The sequence below is a fragment of the Alligator sinensis genome, unplaced genomic scaffold (genome assembly GCF_000455745.1).
Source record: "Alligator sinensis unplaced genomic scaffold, ASM45574v1 scaffold288_1, whole genome shotgun sequence".
Taxonomy (NCBI): Eukaryota; Metazoa; Chordata; order Crocodylia; family Alligatoridae; genus Alligator; species Alligator sinensis.
In genome coordinates this window covers 1767050-1786074 of record NW_005841876.1, presented here as the reverse complement: position 1 = coordinate 1786074, position 19025 = coordinate 1767050, and the positions used below count along the sequence as shown (strand labels likewise).

Here is a 19025-nt window from a genome sequence, read left to right as displayed (position 1 = left end):
GTCTTCTATCTGCTCATACATGTTTAATTCATTTTTACAGCTAATTTTTATTACTTGGTTCCATTTTTTTTTTTCTAGTCTGCTTTCCAAATTAATTTGTTAGAACAGAGAAATTTTGCTTGAGTTCAGTGTTTCTCAGAAAGTTTGGGTAGGGTTGTTGGGGAGCATATTTAGACTATTGTAGCTGTCTTTAAGACTGAATGTCTTGTGTCCTACTGATTAGAACATGGAGTTAGAATCAGACCCTTACACTGGCCATATTTTTGAGCCCCTGAAAGATCTTGTAAAGCTGTGGTAGGAGGATGATGGCTGACAGTCTTGCTACTCAGGCAAAATGAAAATATATCCACTGAATGGACCAAGCTGTTCTGTGCAGGAGACAGTCATCTTCTCAGGGTCTTGAATACAAGTTGGAGAATCTGCCACAATGTAAGGCAGGGGTGGGCAATTATTTTGGCTGGAGGGTTGCTTAATGAATTCTGAGCTGTCAAGAGCCACAAGGGTAGCCCTGTCCCTTAACAGGTGCCCTGCCCCCTGGCTGCCATCTTGGGACTAGAAGTCCTGCCTCTAACCCCTGACCTTTGCCACTGGAAGTCCTTCCCCTTGCCTCCAAAAGTACTTCTTTTGGGAGAGGAAGGGGGTTGCCATCTTGGAACTGAAAAAAAACCTAAATCGTATACTAAAAATCAAATATCTACTGTAACATTTTAATTTTATTTAAAAAAAAATATATATTTTGTCCTAATTGTGTATGTGTTTGCATAGTGTATACAGAGGCAATTGCATAATAGCTCAAAAATAAAGTCTTACTCCTGTATTGGGTGTGGCAGGGGGTGTGGTGGCATGTGAGAGGGCCCCCACATCCATTCTCTTCACCCCTGTGGTGCACAGCCCTTGGTGGTGGTGGCAGCAGCAGCAGGCCCTCTGGGTACTCATGGCCCACAGCAGGCAGATCCTTCCAGCTGTGAACAGCTCTGTCTGAGTCCTGGGAGCTGCACATGGGGGTAAGGAGTGGGGCCAGGCCACTGCCATCTCCATTGCACAGGGATCCCTACAGCTCACGTGCAGCTTCTGGGACTTGGCTGCAAAAAGGTTGTTAATATAGGCTTGAGAGATCTCAGGAAGGGGGCCATGCCCATGGCTACAGAGGAAGGCAAGAAACCCCACAGTCTGTATCAATTGGGCCATGGGGTCAAATTCCTTCCTGACCTCCATACATGGTATCAGTCTGAGCCTGAGTGGAGGGGCAAGAACCGCTAGCCAGGAACCTCCAGGTTTGATTCCCAGTAGGACCACCGGCAGACCCTGGTTACAATCCCCAGCCCTGGCTGCGGCCAACACTCAGTGCCTCTGAGGAAGTTTAAAAAAAAATCATGACACAGCAGAGGTAATGGAAATTCCCTCCCAGCTCCATGAGGCAAATAGCAAAGACCAGAAGCAGGGGGAAATCCCCCTATGGCCAGATCATCCCTGATCAGTGGCTGTCCAACCTCTCCTTGAACCCCTCCAGTGATTAAGAGTCCACCTAGGGAGTCTGTTCCACCATGTCATTGTTCTAAAAGTAAAGACATTTTTCCTGAGATCTAATCTCAGCCTACTTTGGTGCAGCTTCAAGCTAGCATGAAAAGAGAATGCAGCCCTGTGTGCATCTAAAGGGAGGGATGGAATGCAAGAAGAGAGGGCCAGAGGCCATGGGCATGGAGATGAGCAGCTCCACAGCTCTTCCCCAGGTTGCAGCCCTGGGCAGGCTGACAGTCCAGTGAACCAGAGCCAGAGGGGGAGGGGGGAGACTGACCCGGGACAGGGCTGAGTTGCAAAGTTTAGTGATGAGGGCTGGATTTGGGGGGGGGGGGGGGAACAGCCAGACAAGCAGTGACTCATGACTGCAGAGAGCACGTGCAGTGATGGTCCTTACAGGTGGTTTGAATGCATCAGGTGTTCCAGGAGAACCTGGAGGGCCCTGAGGGAAGAAATAGTGAGGTCAGTCCTTGGCCATGGCAGCACCGTGGCAGGCAGGACTGGCCCAGGATGACACTGGTTTGCTTCAGCCTCCGTGCAGAATGCCTCTGCATCCCGGGTGGCTTTGTTGACTCACCCTCCTCAGACCCAGACTGTCAGTGGCTGTGAAGGTGTCCTTGAGAGGGCAGGGAAGCAGCCTGGCACCAGGAATGGCTCCTGGAGCACTCAAGTGGATACCTTCCCTAGACTGCTCCTCAATAGAGGAGGAAGTGGGATGGAGGGAGGGAGAGAGACTAGCAGTGCAGGCTACAGGAGATGCTCATGGCCATGGCTACTTACAGGAGGTCCAGGCAGTCTTGGGAATCCCTGCTATAAGAGGTCCCTTTTTTGGCTGCGAGGTAGGGGGCAGGTTTTGGTGTCCTGTCCATGGTGGAGACAAGAAGGGGACTAACACAGAAACAATTGGGCTTTTTCTGTTTTCCTCTTACCCCAAGGGCACAGTACAAAGGTGTCTGTGTGTTACCTAGGAACTGTCTACAGCAGACAAAGCCCATATGGTGTACCTAAGACTCCTCTTTTTGACAACTAGAAATATTGATGGTGATTGGGCTCCCATGTAAAATTACTGATATGTCAACTGCCTTCATTATTACTGATCATAAGGTTTGGTTGACTTGTTTGTAAATTGCTATTGGAGTGATATGGATTGCCCTTTGGGATCAGTCAGAGAAACCACCAAAGGGCCCTTGGATGTGCCTTTCTTCCTTTTATTCACTTCCTCTCGTTGCCCTTCCTGCTCAATGCATGTGCATGTTGGCTACAGGAAGGACAAATAGGTTATCCGTGAATATATAACACATAGCAATATCTCCTTCATGCCAAAATCTGGATGCCTCCTGTCTTCCCAAAGTTTGAGAGAAGGAAAAAGGGGGATTGGAACAAACTGGTGTGAGCTCAAACTCTGATGCTGCCTAGGTATGGATGTTGTTTTTCAAAACTGTTCTTTGAGTCTCTGCCAATATTCCTGGACTTGAGATACCAGCTCTGGTGTGTTGTACCATTATTCCAACCACAGTTGGCCTGGAGTCTGAGGTTATGCCTTGGGACAGACCTGGAAAGGTCTAAGCATCTTTGCTTAACCTCAAGTTAAGGCCTCTGTAGTGCCTTCTCCTTGAGGTTGAGGAAAGAGTTTTTAGACTTCCTTAGTACAGAACAGCAGTACTCCACCTTTTGGCCCCGTGAGCCTGATGAGGAGTGCAGGGCTGGTCTGTGGACTGGGTTAGAGTTCCCTGCCAGGACTAGGCCCTGCACTTCCTCTACGCAGCCCCCACACATGGATTGGGTCCCATGCAGCCTTGGCTGGCCCCCACACACGGATTGGGACTTGGGGCCCTGCATGGCCTTAGTTGACTCCATGCACGGTTCAGGCCCCACATCACTTCCACCTGGCCTGCATGTACTGGCATTGGACCCTGGGACCATGAGGAATGGATCCCAGGGCCACACATCATCCACACTTGTTGGGGCTTGAGCAATCCTAGCGTAGAGCACGCTGCCTCATCTTTTGAGTTATATGGACTGTTGCCAGTGCTGGATGCAGTTTTAAAGTGATGGATGCTGTGTCTAAAACCCCATATTATTTGGAACCCAGTTATAAGGCATTGTCTCACTGGAGGCTTTGCTCTTGTTTCTTGACACAAAATTCTTTAGGGGCCATAAGTGGCAAGATGTTTTCAGTAGATTGCCTGCGTCTCAGGGACATGCTCGAACTGAGCTGGAACTTAGGAAAGCACTGTACAAGCCCAGTTTACTTGCTCCAGTCTTTGATTGTCCTTTGGTGCTAAGAAGGAATTTATGTCATCATTGACGGTGCCTTGCAGTCTGCGGTATAATCCACAGGTGTCTTCATAGTAGCGGTGCACCGATAGAAAATTTGCTGGCTGATACTGATACTCGATATTTAAGGACGTAGATCAGCCGATACCGATCCTATTTCTGATGCAGCTGCCTCCACAGCTGGTAAGTCTGTTGTGGGAGGAGGGAAAGGGCGGGGGGAGGGGGGCAGATGAATGCCCCCTGCAGTGAAGGAGGGGGCAGGGGCAGGTGCTGCCCAGCTGGGGTGGCATGGGCGTGGGATGGAGCCATGGCTCGTGGGGGAAGAGGGAGTGGGGCTGCAGTTGTGAGCTGGAGCTGCGTGGGGCTCTTCTAAGTGGGGGCTGGGCTTGGAGCAGGTGCCAGCGGCACTAGGAGGATGCTGCGTCCACCCCAAATTTCTCCACCACCAGCCACCTGGCACAGCCCTGGCTCAATGCCCCACCTCCACCCATGTGCCGGGAAGAGCCAGGGCTGTGCCAGGTGGCTGGCGGCAGCGAAGCTGGGAGCAGAGGTGGGGCCCATGCCCCTCCGCCCTCCCAGGGGGCAGGCAGCAGTGGGAGCCACCCCCCGCCCCACCCACCCACCAAGAGCCACGGCTTTGTCCTATGCCTGCCCCACCTCGGCTGGGCAATGCCTGCCCCTGCCCCCACCCTCCTCCCCTTCCACCACAGCGGATTTACCAGCTGGTCCTCACTGCCTGAGTGCTGTGCTGTGGTCGCGCACAGCATGAGCATTTATTGGCCAAATTATGGCCCCATCAGGTCGATTTCCAATACACCTAATTTTCTTTATAGTGGTACCGATCTGATATTGGACCAATGTATCAGTGCACCTCTACTTGATAGTGATAGTGTGGGTCAGTGTAAAATTTATGGCACTGTACAGGAATAGCTTCAATCAATATGGGCTTCAGTAGCGTACAGTAGTATCAAGTATTTAGCTGAGAGCTGCTGTAACCAGGGGGATTAATTAGATAATCTTATTGGATAAAAATTGATGTCTAATTTCTTACTGGTTTTATAAAAATTACCAAGTATACTTCATTTTAAAGACACAATTGAACTTTAAAACTTCTGTTAACGCAACATGCAAGATAGATTTTAATCACTTTCACACTGAGAATCTCATGGAGCCAAATTTTGACCTCCATTTATACAGGGGGAAATCCAGAGAAACTCCATTTTAAGCAATTGGACAACTTTCTAGATTTATGCTGGAATAAGTGAGGCCAGGACTTGCCTGTAGCTTTGACCACTGTCTTAATTCCATTCTTTTGCACTTGTTGTGTAGTTATTTAAGGAAGGGGGTGTGTGTGTGCATGTGCGTGTGTTCCATTGCAACTGGCTGTTTTGTACAAACACAAGTGTATGTCTGAGGCCAGAGGTGAGGTTGCTATGGAAACTGTAAGTTCAGACTCTGTTGATGTAATTAGTGATGCATTATAAACTATGCTAGGGGTAGCCAACCTGTGGCACAAGTGCCAGAAATGGCATGGACAGCTTGTGTGTGGCATGTGGCAGATCAGGAAGGGAGTAGGCCTCACAGAAACAGAAAAGGCAGGGAGCGAAAAGCTAACCAGCAAATCAGGCAGGGAGCAGAAAATAGAGCAGCAGATAGGGCAGGGGAAAGGGGTCGGAGTGGCACTTAGGGAGGATGTGGGGCCCATTTGTAGCACACCTGCCAAAAGATTGGTCCTACTGAGCTACACTTTGGATAGAAGTCAGTCCAGAAAACAGGCATTTATGGCATAGCAGCATGAGCATACAGATTCTGAGCATGCAGATTGTGTAAGTGTCTCTGATTTGATGAGAGAGTAAATTAAAATTCAGTCCTCCTGGTGATGGGCACGGCTTACAGTGGATTTAACTTGGATGCATAGCACCTGCTTATTCCAGGGTTAAATTTGGCTCTGTTGGAGATGCAGCACCGTATGGTAGGGTGCACGTAGCTTCCTCTATTAAGAAAATTAGCCACTACTGACAGCTGCTGTCTGTAATGGGTACAGCTGGACTGCTGTTGTATAGTGTTTTTTCTGTGCAGTGCAGTCAATGACAGGCAGTTCTCAGAGCTATTTAGAAACAAGGGTTAAAGCCTGAGCCAACTAAACCAAATATTTACTAGTAAGCTCTGACCCCAATTGCAGAGATGCTATTGGTACGCATAGGCTAAAACTGGGACCCCGCCTACTGTGATAGCAGGCTTCAGAGCACATTTGGCATAGTGAAGACTGAAGATGCCATTCTGCTTAATTGAACAGTTAATATAGATGCCTCTTTAAAGATGCATGACTCAGCAGGAGATGTGACAGTTCAGCATGGCTTTTTGTGGTGTATCCTTATTTTTTTTATGGTAATTATAAATATGACTGGCTTAAATATTGTTGGATATTTACAAGACGTAGAGATTCAATACATAAAAAGGTTGTTTTTTTTTTTTTTTTTTTTAAGTTCAGCATTGTTTCAAATATTTTTCAAGTGTCCATTGGGCTATTCTATTTGCATCTCATTAGTGTAAGACTTTTTACTTTAAATTACTGAATGACTTGCATCTTATTTAATATTCTTGAAGGTTAAAGGTTTTAGTTAAGCTTATACGTAACCTTAACAAAAGTTTTGTTTTCTCAGATAACTATTACAAGAAATGAGGGTTCTTTCTTTATTTCTTGTAGTAGCTCCTGTTAGGCAGCATCTTCTGCATCATAACACCTCCATGAAATTTTTATTTTCTTAGCAACTGAATTTAGTGACGAGAGCATGGATGATGCAAAGAACCTCCTTTGGGCAATTTCTTCTTTTATTAATGATGCAAATACTTATATAAAAGGACAGCTGGTGTGTGAGCCCATTAGAGAAGATGTATTGTGGGAGAGGTAAGTGTGCACAACATTAATGGCTTGAAGAATCTAGTTGTATGAACAGGGAGTTAAACTTTGAGCCAGATTACATAGTGTTAAGAAGGTTAACAAAAAAATTGCATCTGCTCAGTCTAAATGGGACAGAGAAACATTCTTTACATCTTCCTTTTCACCTTCTAGTTGTCCCTTTCTCCCCTTCCTATGTCTTGTTGTAGCTTTTCTGCACAGTCTAATCCAGTTTGTTACATGCTGTATTATTATTTTTTTTTTTTAGTGTGGTCTTACCTAGGTTGCTTGTGCCCATTTTTTCTGAACTAGCTTCCACTTCCACTATTTAAAGCTGTAGGGATGCCAGGGTGTAAACACCACTGTATGTTAATAAATTAAACAAAGGAGAAAGGGTAATTGGAGAATTGAACATAGTTAATACAAGTAATCTGTAAAAGCGGAATTTCAGACATTAAATTTCATATTGTCAACTCCTGCGATGAATGGAAGTAGCGTTTAAGATTTCGACAGACATAACTTTCTGCTTTCACACTGAAGCATGCAGCCTCCAGATCAGTGTAGCAGTTTGCATCATAGAACAGCTCAGAACAAAATGACAGTGTCATTTGATGACTCCCTGTGGCTGATTGCTGATGAATTCAATATATGGCTGGCATCTTGTTCATCTTATCTGAAATGTTACATTTTCTTCTCGAAGGCTAGCCAACACAAAAGTGAATGTGAAGGCTGCATTTGCAGATGACTTCGACACCTCCAGGGCTGTTTCTGCAATTATGGACCTCATTCACCATGGCAACAGACAGCTTAAGGCTGTTACTAAGGTAACCCATTAGGATACAGAGATCAGAAAATGACAGCTGTCCACAGCCCTACTGTTTAATATAGACAGATTAGTTTATTGTTCACGTAAGAGACCAGCAGAAACAAAGCTCTGCAAAATGACAGTCTTGATGGCACACATTAGTCCATTTTGCATCTCTAAAATTTTGGGCTGCTGCTGTTTTATACTCCATGGCCAAAGCATCTTTCACTGCTGCTGTCCTGTGTCCATAGATAAGACATTGGAAAGACCTGAAGATGTTTCACTATGTCATGGATATTAATGTCTGTTGGATACAGTTGCATATTATCCTACTTCACCATTAAAATACTGGGGATAGGTTGGTACGAATTTCTTTTATAAACAAAAAACCTTGGCCAGGACTTCTGGTGCATGAGGTGGCAATTGTGGTTTATACTGTATCCATCTCATTCAGATTTCAGAACTCACCTTTGCTATGGGCAAATCAAGACACCCCCACCCCCCTCCACACTTCAAAACTATTAGTTGGCAATTCGAGGCCCCATTTCAGATTTGCTGATGCTGAAGCAGAGGAATATCTTGTTGGTTGGATGTAGCAGCTCAGGGATAAAAATGGAGCATAGGCATGAAATTGCACGTCCTGGGTCCTACCCCTTTTGGCTGACTTTGTCCTTCAGTTTTGGTAAATTACATAACTGCTCTGCTTTGTTGCCCAGCTGCTTAATTGCCAATTTCATGGTTTATCTGTACTGGGATAACCGGACTTGGAATATGGCAGTAGCTCACTTAAAGATGAGTTTTATTCACTTTTTTTTTTTAAATCCCTGTCTCCTGTCAGTCCTGTAGGAATACCAGTCTCAGATTTAGGTTCTTAATCCTCACCTTTCCATTTCTTTAGAAAGTTCTTCTGAGCCAATCTCAGGTTGCAGTTCAGATCCTTCACACAGCTGTTTGGATTAACAAAAATCTCAGATCTTCTGACAATTGGATGATACATTTGAGGCAGCTACATCTGATCTAGTTTCCTTGCTGTTGCAGTGGTGGTACATTAGCAATAGCTTTGTCTTCCTGATATCTGTCTGTGACCTGCTGTGAGAACATTGTTCTGTGGGATTGTGGGTTCAGGGTGGCAATTCTGGGGAAACCTTTAGTTAATGAGTGCCTGCAAATGCAGGGGCTGGACTCCATGGCCTAGGCAGCCTTATCGTCCTACATAGATTCCTCCTTGCTGCGACCTCTAAGTGTGCTGCCCAGCATCTCTCTGAGCACTGCTGCTTCCTGTGCTTTGCCCTCCTGTGTACCATACAAGTGTTCAGATCTTTTTCCTTTGAGACCCATTGGCTTGCATATTCCCCAAACACACTCATTTTGTTGTTTCTTCCCATGTGTCTGATCTTTGGTGCATCATTTGTGTTTGTTTTTCTTGACTGTTGGTTTCAGCTACTTTTCCAATTTAATACCTTTTGTAAATTTCATGCTATTTATGTTTATGCCAATCATTAATGAAGATGTTGAATAAAACCTGACCCGGAACCATTTCCTGCTGCATCTTATATTTGCTTCCACTTGTGCTATAACTCTTTGCTAACCAGGTTTTTGCGCTGCAAGTGTATTCTCCTGGTCTTGCATTTTAATTTTGAATTAGCGTTGGGTAAATATAGAAGTAGTAAGTAAAGCAGTGTTTAAAACACTATTCCTGGGCAGTCAAATTCTGTAAGCTATTTCAAAACGGTCTTTGCAGTATCTAAATCAGTAAGACGAGTAATGTTCAAAAGGGTTTATACAGCTGATTCACCTGGATATCCTTAGAGCCGCCTGTTTTGTTTTCTTCGTGTTTGTAGAAAACTTCTTCCGTATAAGGTAAGAGGTGAATTTAAAATATGACACTTCTGCACACCACTTTTGTTTTTGGAGAAAAGGATCTTGTCTCGGTTTGGCTTCAAACTCATCATGAGTGATGTAAGGTAAATTGGCAAAAGACTTGTTTCTGAAAAAGTGCTCCTATGCGGGTGAGATGTATCCACAGAGCTGGTTAATATTGGCAAGGCTGGAGAGGTGCATTTTCTGTAGCAAACTTATTTGGACAACTTGTTTCTGTGGCTTTTAACAGGAAGTTGGATCCCCTAGAAGCCCGATTGTGTATGCAGCCATAATCTCCTATATCGAAAACCTTTTTAACACAGTCGGAATATCTCTTGGAGAAAGACAGGTATGAAATATCTCTCTTATGTATAATATAGTAATTGCTCATGGAATACTTTGCAGAAATGTTAAAATAAATGAGGAAATCAAGGTCAAAGGTAGTTGATGCAGAAACACTGAGAAATGAACGGTCATGGTGTGCAAGAGTTAATCCTCTTGCACAAATGAGCATTGGAGAGCAAACTGGGTTGAAATATTCCTTTGCATTTTATGGCCATGTCTGGCCATGAGTGTGGCCGTGCGGTATGTGGTGCTGCAGACATGTTTGCAGCACCACGTACCACATATTTAGGTGTTTTCTGTGCTGCAAGGGAGCAGTGCGGGAAGAGAGGGGGTTGACCCCTCCTATCCAGGAGTAAAACAAAAAACACCCAAAAAACCCACGCAAAAACAAAACAAAATGTGGAGCAGCACATGTGGGGCCAGCATCAAAACTCGAGCTGAGCCAGTCAGTCATGCTTTGGCTGCCAGCCAGCCTCCAATTGGCAGGATTGCTGTTGCTGCAGCCCTTGGAGGCCCCCAGGTAAGGCTGCTGGGGCAAACCCAGTGTTGGCCTTAGCCTCCTCTACCCCACCTAGGGTAACTTACCGTGCACCAGAGGGCGCGTGGCACAGGTTTGCCCAGGGATAACTAGCGGCAGGACAAGGTGTGCCACTGGTAGTTGTCCCCAGGGAACCAAATATTTATGCTCTTGTGGACACGGCCTGTGTTGTGTCACTGGTGGAGTAAAAAACGAGAGTTTGGGGAATTTGTACAATAATAAGCTTGAAGGACTGAGACCATCATATTCATACTTGTATACAGGTAGAAAAGGGGGAGGGAAAAGATGCCCATGAATCACACAAGTCAGACTTCTTTGTAGTGAGATATTAAATCCAAAGGTAATATCTCAGTAGTATGTGAAAGGAAAGCAACTTGGAAAATGAGAGAGGGGATTTTTCTGTGGGTGAAATTTGGAATATAGTAGTATCTGCAAACAGTGAGGGGACTTCCTTTTGTTGGGCTGGGTAGCACACCTGTCCTGCCAACATTTTTTTTTTTAGGATGCAGATAAAAATATTGATAACAAGAAATATTCATTTTAAGCCATTAGCAATGAACTGTTGCTTAGCTATGACTTAATATATTATCTTGATATTTTTTACTGTTGTTTCAGCAAGAGCAGTTTTTTGTGTATTTGGCTTCTACAGTTTAGCTGCATGGTTCATTTTTGATAACCTGCTGCCTTCGGGAGAGTTGTGCATAATTTTCATGTAGAACATGTTCCTGTGAATTCTGTGACCTTTTTAAACCTAGCTAGGATATATGCCTTGATGCATTTCTAACTTGGACCATGCTATGTGGGATTCTCTGGGCTTTTGGGTGGTACAGAGGCTGTTGCTATGCAGTAAGATTAGAAGAGCATTTTCTGTGTTGTCCTTGCCCCCCCCCCCTCCCCCCCCCCCCCCCAAAAAAAGTTTTGTAACTGAATAGAAGTGGTGGCCTGGATTGCATTCTGCTAGAAAACCATTCTTAGCTGTGCTACTAGCCTGCTAGATCCATCTCTTTAAGAAGAGAAAAATAATTTTGTTTCCTGAAATGTCAGTGCTATTAGTAGAGCATACAGTGCTACCTTCCACTTTAAATGTATATGATGCTACTGGCAAAATAAATGTGATCAAGTGTGCTGAAGGTGATTACCTAGTTCTTGCCCTGGAAAACCATATTGGGCATCAATGCCAGCTGCTTCCCACTCATTGCTGGAAAATCTCGTCTTGCTGATGCATAGAAAACATTATCACTGAGGGTATAAACAGAAGTTGCCAAATGAAACTGATCGGCTGTGCTGAGATGTATCCCGCCACAACTGATCCACTTCATTGGGTGAAACGTACATTGTCCATTTTCCCTCATTGAGCAGAGTCCTGTTCCTGCAGGACAACAGGCAGTGTCCTTCCCACTTAGAGACATGCCCTGGGGAATCTCCAAGGCATGTCTCTAAGTGGGGAAAACCAGGTTTTCCCACCTGCAGAGATGTGCCCCAGCCAACCTCTGGAACATGTCTCTAAGTGGGGAACTTTGACTTTCCTCACTTACAGAATTGTGCCCTGGAGATTGCCCAGGATGTGCCTCTGTAAGAAGGGAAAGCCAGGCAGGTGTTCCTGGCTCTGGATCCCACATGCCCCAGGAATTCCCATGCACGACTGAGCCCTGCAAGCCCCTGGAGCACCTGCTCAGGGTAGCTGGAGAGCCCGGGTAGCTCTAGATTACCTGCATTCTTGTACCATAAAGCAAATAGATGTCTGCAGCAACAAAACAGCAGAAACTAGTATCCCCTTTGTCACCTCCATAGATGTTGGGCATTTGCAACATGATATAGACATCCATTTGCTTGACAGTACAAAGGCATTGTCTATTTCCATCCTTAGTGCCTGCGCTTGCTTGGAGATGGATGAATGAGGATGTGAACTTTGGCATCTCCTAGTGCTTTCTCATGGAACGGGGGACATTGTGTGCTGAATGTGGTATTAAAGCATGCATGTCCTTGGGAATCAACAGGACCGATTGTCCCTCCCTTGTGCTAAATGGTAAAATACCATTGCCCCTTTTTATTAATTTAACAGGCTATGGACTCTTCCTCCTTTCCCCTCTTTAAATTCAGTCTGGATCACAACTCTGACAAGGAACACTGCGCTGTCCTCATGCAAACGAGTGCAGACACTAAGGATGGACTATTTCTCTTTATACTAAGTAGGGTTGTTAGAGACTACTTCTATAACTATTGCTTAGTGTTTCTGTTGTAATAGTACCTAGGAATAGTAAAGTAGGAACAGCATGTGTGCTCCATGCAAACATGGGAAGGGACAACTAGACACAACAGGTACATGAACTATGAGGTGGGGGGGAGGAAGGGGAAGAGGAACAGGAGGAGGACAGACTAACAGCAGAATTGTGCATGTTGCACAGTGGCTGGCTCATTTTGTCATCTCCCTGGCTGTTGTTGGATGTTAAAGTCATGTAGGCATTTCAGCAAACTTAAGACATAAAGAGGGATTTAAAGAGGGCTTAGCTGCTGGTGTTGCTGATCTTGGCAGGTTTCCCACCTGTTAGAGGTGGTATGGCAGAAGGAGATTTGCCTTGTTCAGTCTCTTTTGTATCTGTGAGTTAGGGCAAGATTGAACTGCAGAAACCTCACCTCTGGTAGTTCGTGATATGGGCCTAATCTATTTAGCTCTTTTGCTGCCAGAATAGTTTTAGTGAAGGATTGTTAATGATTAATTTTGGGGGGGTTGTCTTAAATTCGGAGCCTTCTTGGATTGTGGTAAATGTGAGCCAGTACAAAAGTATAATTTTATGGACCCAAGCTATGTCAGTACAAAGATGACTTACATCAGGGTAGTTTATTCCCCTTCATGCAGAGGAATAACCAACTTGTGCTGCTGTACTCACAAATGTCACATCTGTGGAGGAGTAGAGGGTATATTGCTCTAATTGTATCAGAATAGCTCAAGTGGCACAACTGTGGGCGTAGCCAGGGCTTTGGGTTAGGATTTGTGCTGGTGAATAAATATTGTTTAGCTCCTTTCCAAAGCCCTTTAATAATGCTGCATTTGATTTATAGGTTATTTCAGAAGACAGAACTCCAGTCATGTTCTCTGGTGTGATTGATGAGCTAGTAAATTTCCGTATCAAGGTGCGCAATTATGCTCGTGCAATGCCTGAAGCAACAGAGGTAGAAAGTACCGTGCAATCCCAGGAAGCCAAACTGGAAGAGAAAGAAAAGAGACGGTTGTTATTGCTGGAGAGGGAGCCCCTTCTGCAGGCTTGTGACAACCTGCGTCGGGACCTTGCTGCATTTGGAATCAACATAAAGGTACAGGACACAATATTGTCTTTGCAAGACCTTTCAGTAGTTCTATTAAGCCAACATTTGTTTCCCCCTTTTACATGTCCTTTGTCAGCAGCTTTCAGTCCTGTGCCCTGCACTTTGCACTGCTGGGATAGTCACAGGTAGAAATTAAGCTGTTGGGAGATGGAAAGGCTAGCCTTTTGTTCCCTCCTCCCCCACACATTTCCATTCAGCCTATTGCTGCTTTTGCAATTAGAGAGGATTTTCGATGGCCAAATCACATTTCTTGTCCTGGTCTGAAATCCTCCAAGTAGTCTTTCCTTGGATTAAACTGGATTTTAGGAGTGGTATTTGTTTCAGTATATTGGAGTGGAATTGAAAGGCAGAGGGGACCTGGTTCTGCACTGACCTTTAGTGCTCTTCATTAACTCCAGGTTTGGAGAGAAAAGAGAATTTTTTCAGAAGTTAAGTCTTTCCTAAGCTCTGTGAAAAGTCCTCTCGCTTCTTTAATAGCTCTATTCCTTCCACACTAGCCTAACTGTGTCTAATCCTTAATCACTTGATTTCTCTAGCTGCCCTCTCTCCTTTCCAGCCCTCTCTGCCTCCAGCCTATCCCTAATGCCACTGTTAATTTTCCTTTTCCATTAGCGAAGCCATGGCTTCCCCCCTTGTGAAAAATCCCTTCATTGGCTTACTGTCTCCGCGTGCTTTGAAGACCCCTATGTGAGCTCACTTTAGCTAATGCTATTACTCTCAATTCCTCTTGCTTTACTGCCCTTTTCACCTTTTGCTTCAGCCTCTGTTATTTTATGTATCGCTCCCAGTACAGGGAATTGCTAGTTGCTTCCTACTGAGCACCTCTTTCCCCTCTAAAGCACTCTTTTCTTTGTTGTCTTCCTACCCTGTGACCCAAGGCTCATACTTTTATCTTGCATCACTTTATAAGCAGGAGGATACAAATATCAGTTCCAATTTGGAATGGCAACTTACAGCTCTTAAGTGACAAAAACAGTTGTTTCCCACTCACTAGTTCTGAAACAACATACTGAGATGTTTGTTTGTAAATCATTAGATCCTGGTTCGGTGTAAAAGTGATTTGTGTGGACCCCATTATAGTCTCAAGGCTGTGCACACTATTGTGTGATGCTTACGAAAGGACTACCATTCCAGAAAGCTAGAATCTTATCTGCTGTTTTTATCTTTTCAGAGTTGTCTTTAAAAAGAGAGGCAAGTGTGCCCAGGATTTATATTCCTAATTTAAGCATCCTAAACAGGTATTAAGTAGAATTATTTAGATTTCTATAATATGCATATAGAGTACAATGCAAAACTGTACATCAAAATATGATGATAACAGTAAGAGAAACTGCTTTCTCTCTCTCTCTTTGTACTCTATTTTGGTATCTCCTCCTGTTTGCAGGATGTGAATTTAGCTTTATGGCTATTTTTTGCCCTGTTACAAAATCTGGCCTCAGCCAGGATCCATCCCACTGTTTTGCAGTTCAAGCATTTAAAGTTTTGACATTCAGTATAATCCCTTGTGGCTAGAAACAGATGTTGCTGAATGAAGCTGATCAGCTGTACCATGATACGTCATGGCACAGCTGATCTAATTCATTGGGTAAAAAACATATTGCCCATTCTCCTGCTTTTGATGGCACTGGACAAGGGATAATGGGATCTCACCACTTTCCCTGCTCAGCCAGACCACTCCCCAGGAATTGCCAGGGAGATGGGTCTGACTGAGCAGGGAAAAGCACTTCCCTGCTCAGCCAAACCTACTCCTCTACGATTGCAGAGGAATGGGTCTGGCTGGGCAGGTCACCATGACTTCCCCGCTTGTGGAGCAGCACCCAAGATTTCCTGGGGATCCTTCCTGTAAGCGGGGAAAGCAGGCAGGTGCTCTGGGAGCTTGAGGGCCCCTCAGCACCTGTCTGGGGTGGCAGGCATGCAAGCTGTTGTACTCTTCTGCCACAAAGGTATTAGATGTCCACTGCAATAAAGCAGCAGTGTCTGTTACCACCTTTTGTTACACCCCTGTTTTTTTTCCTGTGGCACACAAAGGGTATCAACATCTATTTGCTCAGCATTTGTGCTGCCTTAAACATTTTTATGGCAGCACAAATGAGAAGTCGGGCGATTTGTCCGTTCCCACCCTGTATGTCCCACCTTGTTTCTCTTATGGCTTATCTCAAAGGGATGCAGGTGCCAAGACCAAAATACAGATCTGCAAAATGCTCTGATGGTAGCTGCTGTACCCCTGGAGGTGCTGAAGTCTGCCTCCAGGCATGCTGACAGTGGCTTCCATGGTAGCAGTTTTGAGCACCTGGGATCTTTTGGAACAACAAACTAGGCAGGCTCTCCTCTGCTTAGCTCCCCTCCAGATCCCAATCCAGTGGGCTACAGAATCCACAAAACATGTCCCGAAAAAATGCTGTGATCCAGATCCTGCTTATGGGCTGCACAGTTGCTACTTCCTGTGCCCTCTCTTTCTGACTCATGCAAGACACTTTGCATCCCTGTCTGCACAGGGAACCAGCTTCAGTAGTTGAGAAGCTAGTAGTTGTCGAGGTGGAGATTCACCTAACTTAGCTTAATGTATAGCCTAGTGGGGAGGGTTCTGTTCTATAAAGGGGAGGATGGGGTTTTGGGCATCAAATCTGGATTGCCAACTTCCTGAGTGAGTGCTGTAGCCACTGGCACAACCACCTGCTCCTCCAGGACTGTGTTCTATAGCATGAGCCCAGCTTGCTTCTCCTGAAAAAACAGTTGTGGGTGCCTACCCTCAGGAAAGGGCCGTGAGCCTCAAGCGGGTGGAGGCACATAAGCTTGGAAAGGAGGGGCAGGATTTCAAACACATATTTCCCTCTGCTTTGTTTCCTGTGTGTGCCCAAAGTGTGTATGGAGGGGGGTCTCTTACCTTTTTGAGGGACCTTACTCCTTATGTCTTGCATGAAGAAATTCCAAGTCTTAGATCACTTTGGGGGGTGGGGGCAGGCACACCCCCCCGTGTTAAATCTGGCCCTCAGTGTTAGCCTGAACCCCATTTACTTATCAGAACCTTTGAATCTACCCAACACAAAACTGACCCTGGCACGTTTTGTGTTAAGTTGATCTGCATGTGTTCTAAACAACTCCATGTGACCATTTAAATTTCTTATTAACCATCTTAAGCTCAGCTGTTTTCTCCTGTGCCTTATTCTGTATGAAGATTGTGTTGCTTTTGTCCAACTGTCGTAGAAACGGCAGAAGCTCATCTGTAGAAAAGGTACAAGTGGCCACATGAACCTTGTTTGTACCAGTTCTCTTACTGACATACACAAGGGGGACAGTCTGGAGCTTTTCTGCCAAGATATACATACATCCAGTGTTAGTGAAGTGAGGCCTCTCTTTCTTGCTCTTTAAAACTAAGTGTGAGAACTCATAACCAGGGGTGCAGGTTGTAGCTGTGTTGGTCTAAGGACATGGGTAGACGAGGTTCTTTGAGTAAATCGGGTATCTTTTATTAGATCAACCAACTGTTGCTTAGATTTGGAGGCTTCTGGCTGCCCTGTAGTGCACAGAACTTCTTCTTTCTTTGAGCCTGACTTTAAACAAGCTTTCAGAGAAGTCTATTTTCTTATGCTCTTAACAGTTTTCACTTTCACTATAACATCTGAGTATTTAAAAATGGTAAGTTCCAATTCAGGCATCCAGTCGCCCTCCTACTGTGCAGTCTAAGAAGATTAGGTTTAAGTTGCATAACTTTAAACAAACAAATCTTAGAAATATATTTTAGAACTGTATATTAAATATAATATTTGGTCTTCTGCAAACTCAGTGGATTACTTTTGTTTTGAGTAAAATATTCTTTGCTGTCAACAGTATTCTATTATTCTGCGGCAGTTTCACTTGTTCAGGTATCAAACTCAGGCCTGCACTTCTCCTTAAATGGTTCATGACCAGCAATCAGATTCCCTAGATTTGAGAACTCATTAGCTGAAATTGCCAGTCTTCGAGTGCATTTTCCCCAACCACAGTACAACGGCTAGGTTATAAGAGGAAGAAATTTTTAGTTGGACTTTTGTAATGCCTCAGCAATAAGGAAATACTGTCATAGAAATACAGCCTTACTAAGCCATCATCCTTCTAAAGTTTTTAAAAAGAAAAATTTATGTGCAATTTCTTAATGATCAGGAAGGAGATAATTTTCAAAGTTTTAAACATGAAAACTTGATGACCTTTCTGTTAAGCCAAGGCCATCAAGTGTAACATTATGTTGAAAGAAGGCATTGCAGCCTCCTGCATTCAATCCACCTGTGCTTGAAACTGGGTTTAACAAAACTTTAGAACTGAAGTGGCAATAATTGCTTCAACTAAGTACCAGAATAAACTGAGCAAATCGGTGCACCCCTTCCTCCAAACCCCTCCCCATAATTCAAGAGACTGAATAATCAATCAAGCACCACATTCTTTCAAATGTAAGTCACTTTTTAAAAAGAAATACTCTGAAAAATGGCCCAAGTCTTGTTTGTTTGTTTGTTTGTTTTAAACACTCAAAGTCAAAAGCTCTTGTAGTCCACCATAGAGCTTATATCCTTGTAAGCGTGTCTTTACTTGAGGGTATATTATTTTCTTACAGTCAGAAAACGTAGGTGCGTCTTAAATTCAAAGTTATCATAAACTTGAAGAATACAGTAATAGTTATATAAAATTTTGTCACCCCTTTTCTTTAACATCAATAACCTTACTTTTGGGAGAAGAGATTTTTTTTTAACCGAGCTTCAAAGAACTCTCTTTTCTGAAATGTTGTAACTAACATTTTGGTTGAGTTTCATGTCTTCAGACTGCTTCTAACACGTTATAAGGATCAGAATAAAATGTAGGCCAGTGCAAAGTACCATGTGTAATTAAATGGTGTGTTTGACCTACTTATTCTTACAGGATAGGGGGGCTACTTCTACGTGGGAAGCTGTGGATCAAAGAAGAGAACAGCAAAGAACTGAAAGAGAGAGATGATTTAGCACAGGACGTGCTTGGACTGATTGTATGACATTGGTCACTTTAGGAACAGATGTAAATATTATTCCCAAATAAAAACTTCAGAAAGGAACTGCAAACTACAAGAGTTGCTGTAATTAATATTGTGGTAACCTGAAGCAATACCAGTCTTGCTACAATTCTCATTATTAAAATGGCATTGTTTTATTTTCTTTTTTCCTGCAGTGACATAATGAGCTAAATTGATAGTATTATTTGAACAAAACCAACCCATGTTACTAAATAATGCAGCAATTACTGTGAAAACGGGAACTTAAACCCAAGTATCTGGTCTGAACCATCTTCAGCATGTGTTAAATGGGTATGGGTTTTGTGACCTCCACACATTTTGGATGGCTGCTGCTGACTGCACAGCCGTTCCATTAGAACCAGACCAATAGTTTTTGATAAAACTATCAAGAGTGACTGGAAGGCACATGTATAGCTCAAGGTAACTTCTTGCTGAGAGATGCTGT

The 19025-nt window shown here is 44.1% G+C and overlaps 1 protein-coding gene across 7 annotated transcripts in view; it reads left to right on the top strand.

Moving 5' to 3' along the window:
• The window catches only part of CARS2 (cysteinyl-tRNA synthetase 2, mitochondrial), a 69823-nt gene extending 51119 nt beyond the window's left edge, over window positions 1-18704 (top strand). For 6 of the 7 annotated variants that reach the window (XM_025196081.1, XM_006017233.3, XM_025196082.1 and 3 more), the window contains 5 exons: window positions 6565-6703; window positions 7395-7518; window positions 9610-9708; window positions 13303-13554; window positions 18454-18704. In XM_025196081.1, the coding sequence (XP_025051866.1) occupies window positions 6565-6703; window positions 7395-7518; window positions 9610-9708; window positions 13303-13554; window positions 18454-18528 (689 nt within the window). In that variant the 3' untranslated portion in view covers window positions 18529-18704. Of the gene's footprint in view, window positions 1-6564; window positions 6704-7394; window positions 7519-9609; window positions 9709-13302; window positions 13555-14737; window positions 14811-18453 lie in introns of those variants that run through there. The other variant, XM_025196080.1, reaches the window with a different exon arrangement.
• The last annotated feature ends 321 nt before the right edge of the window (window positions 18705-19025 follow it).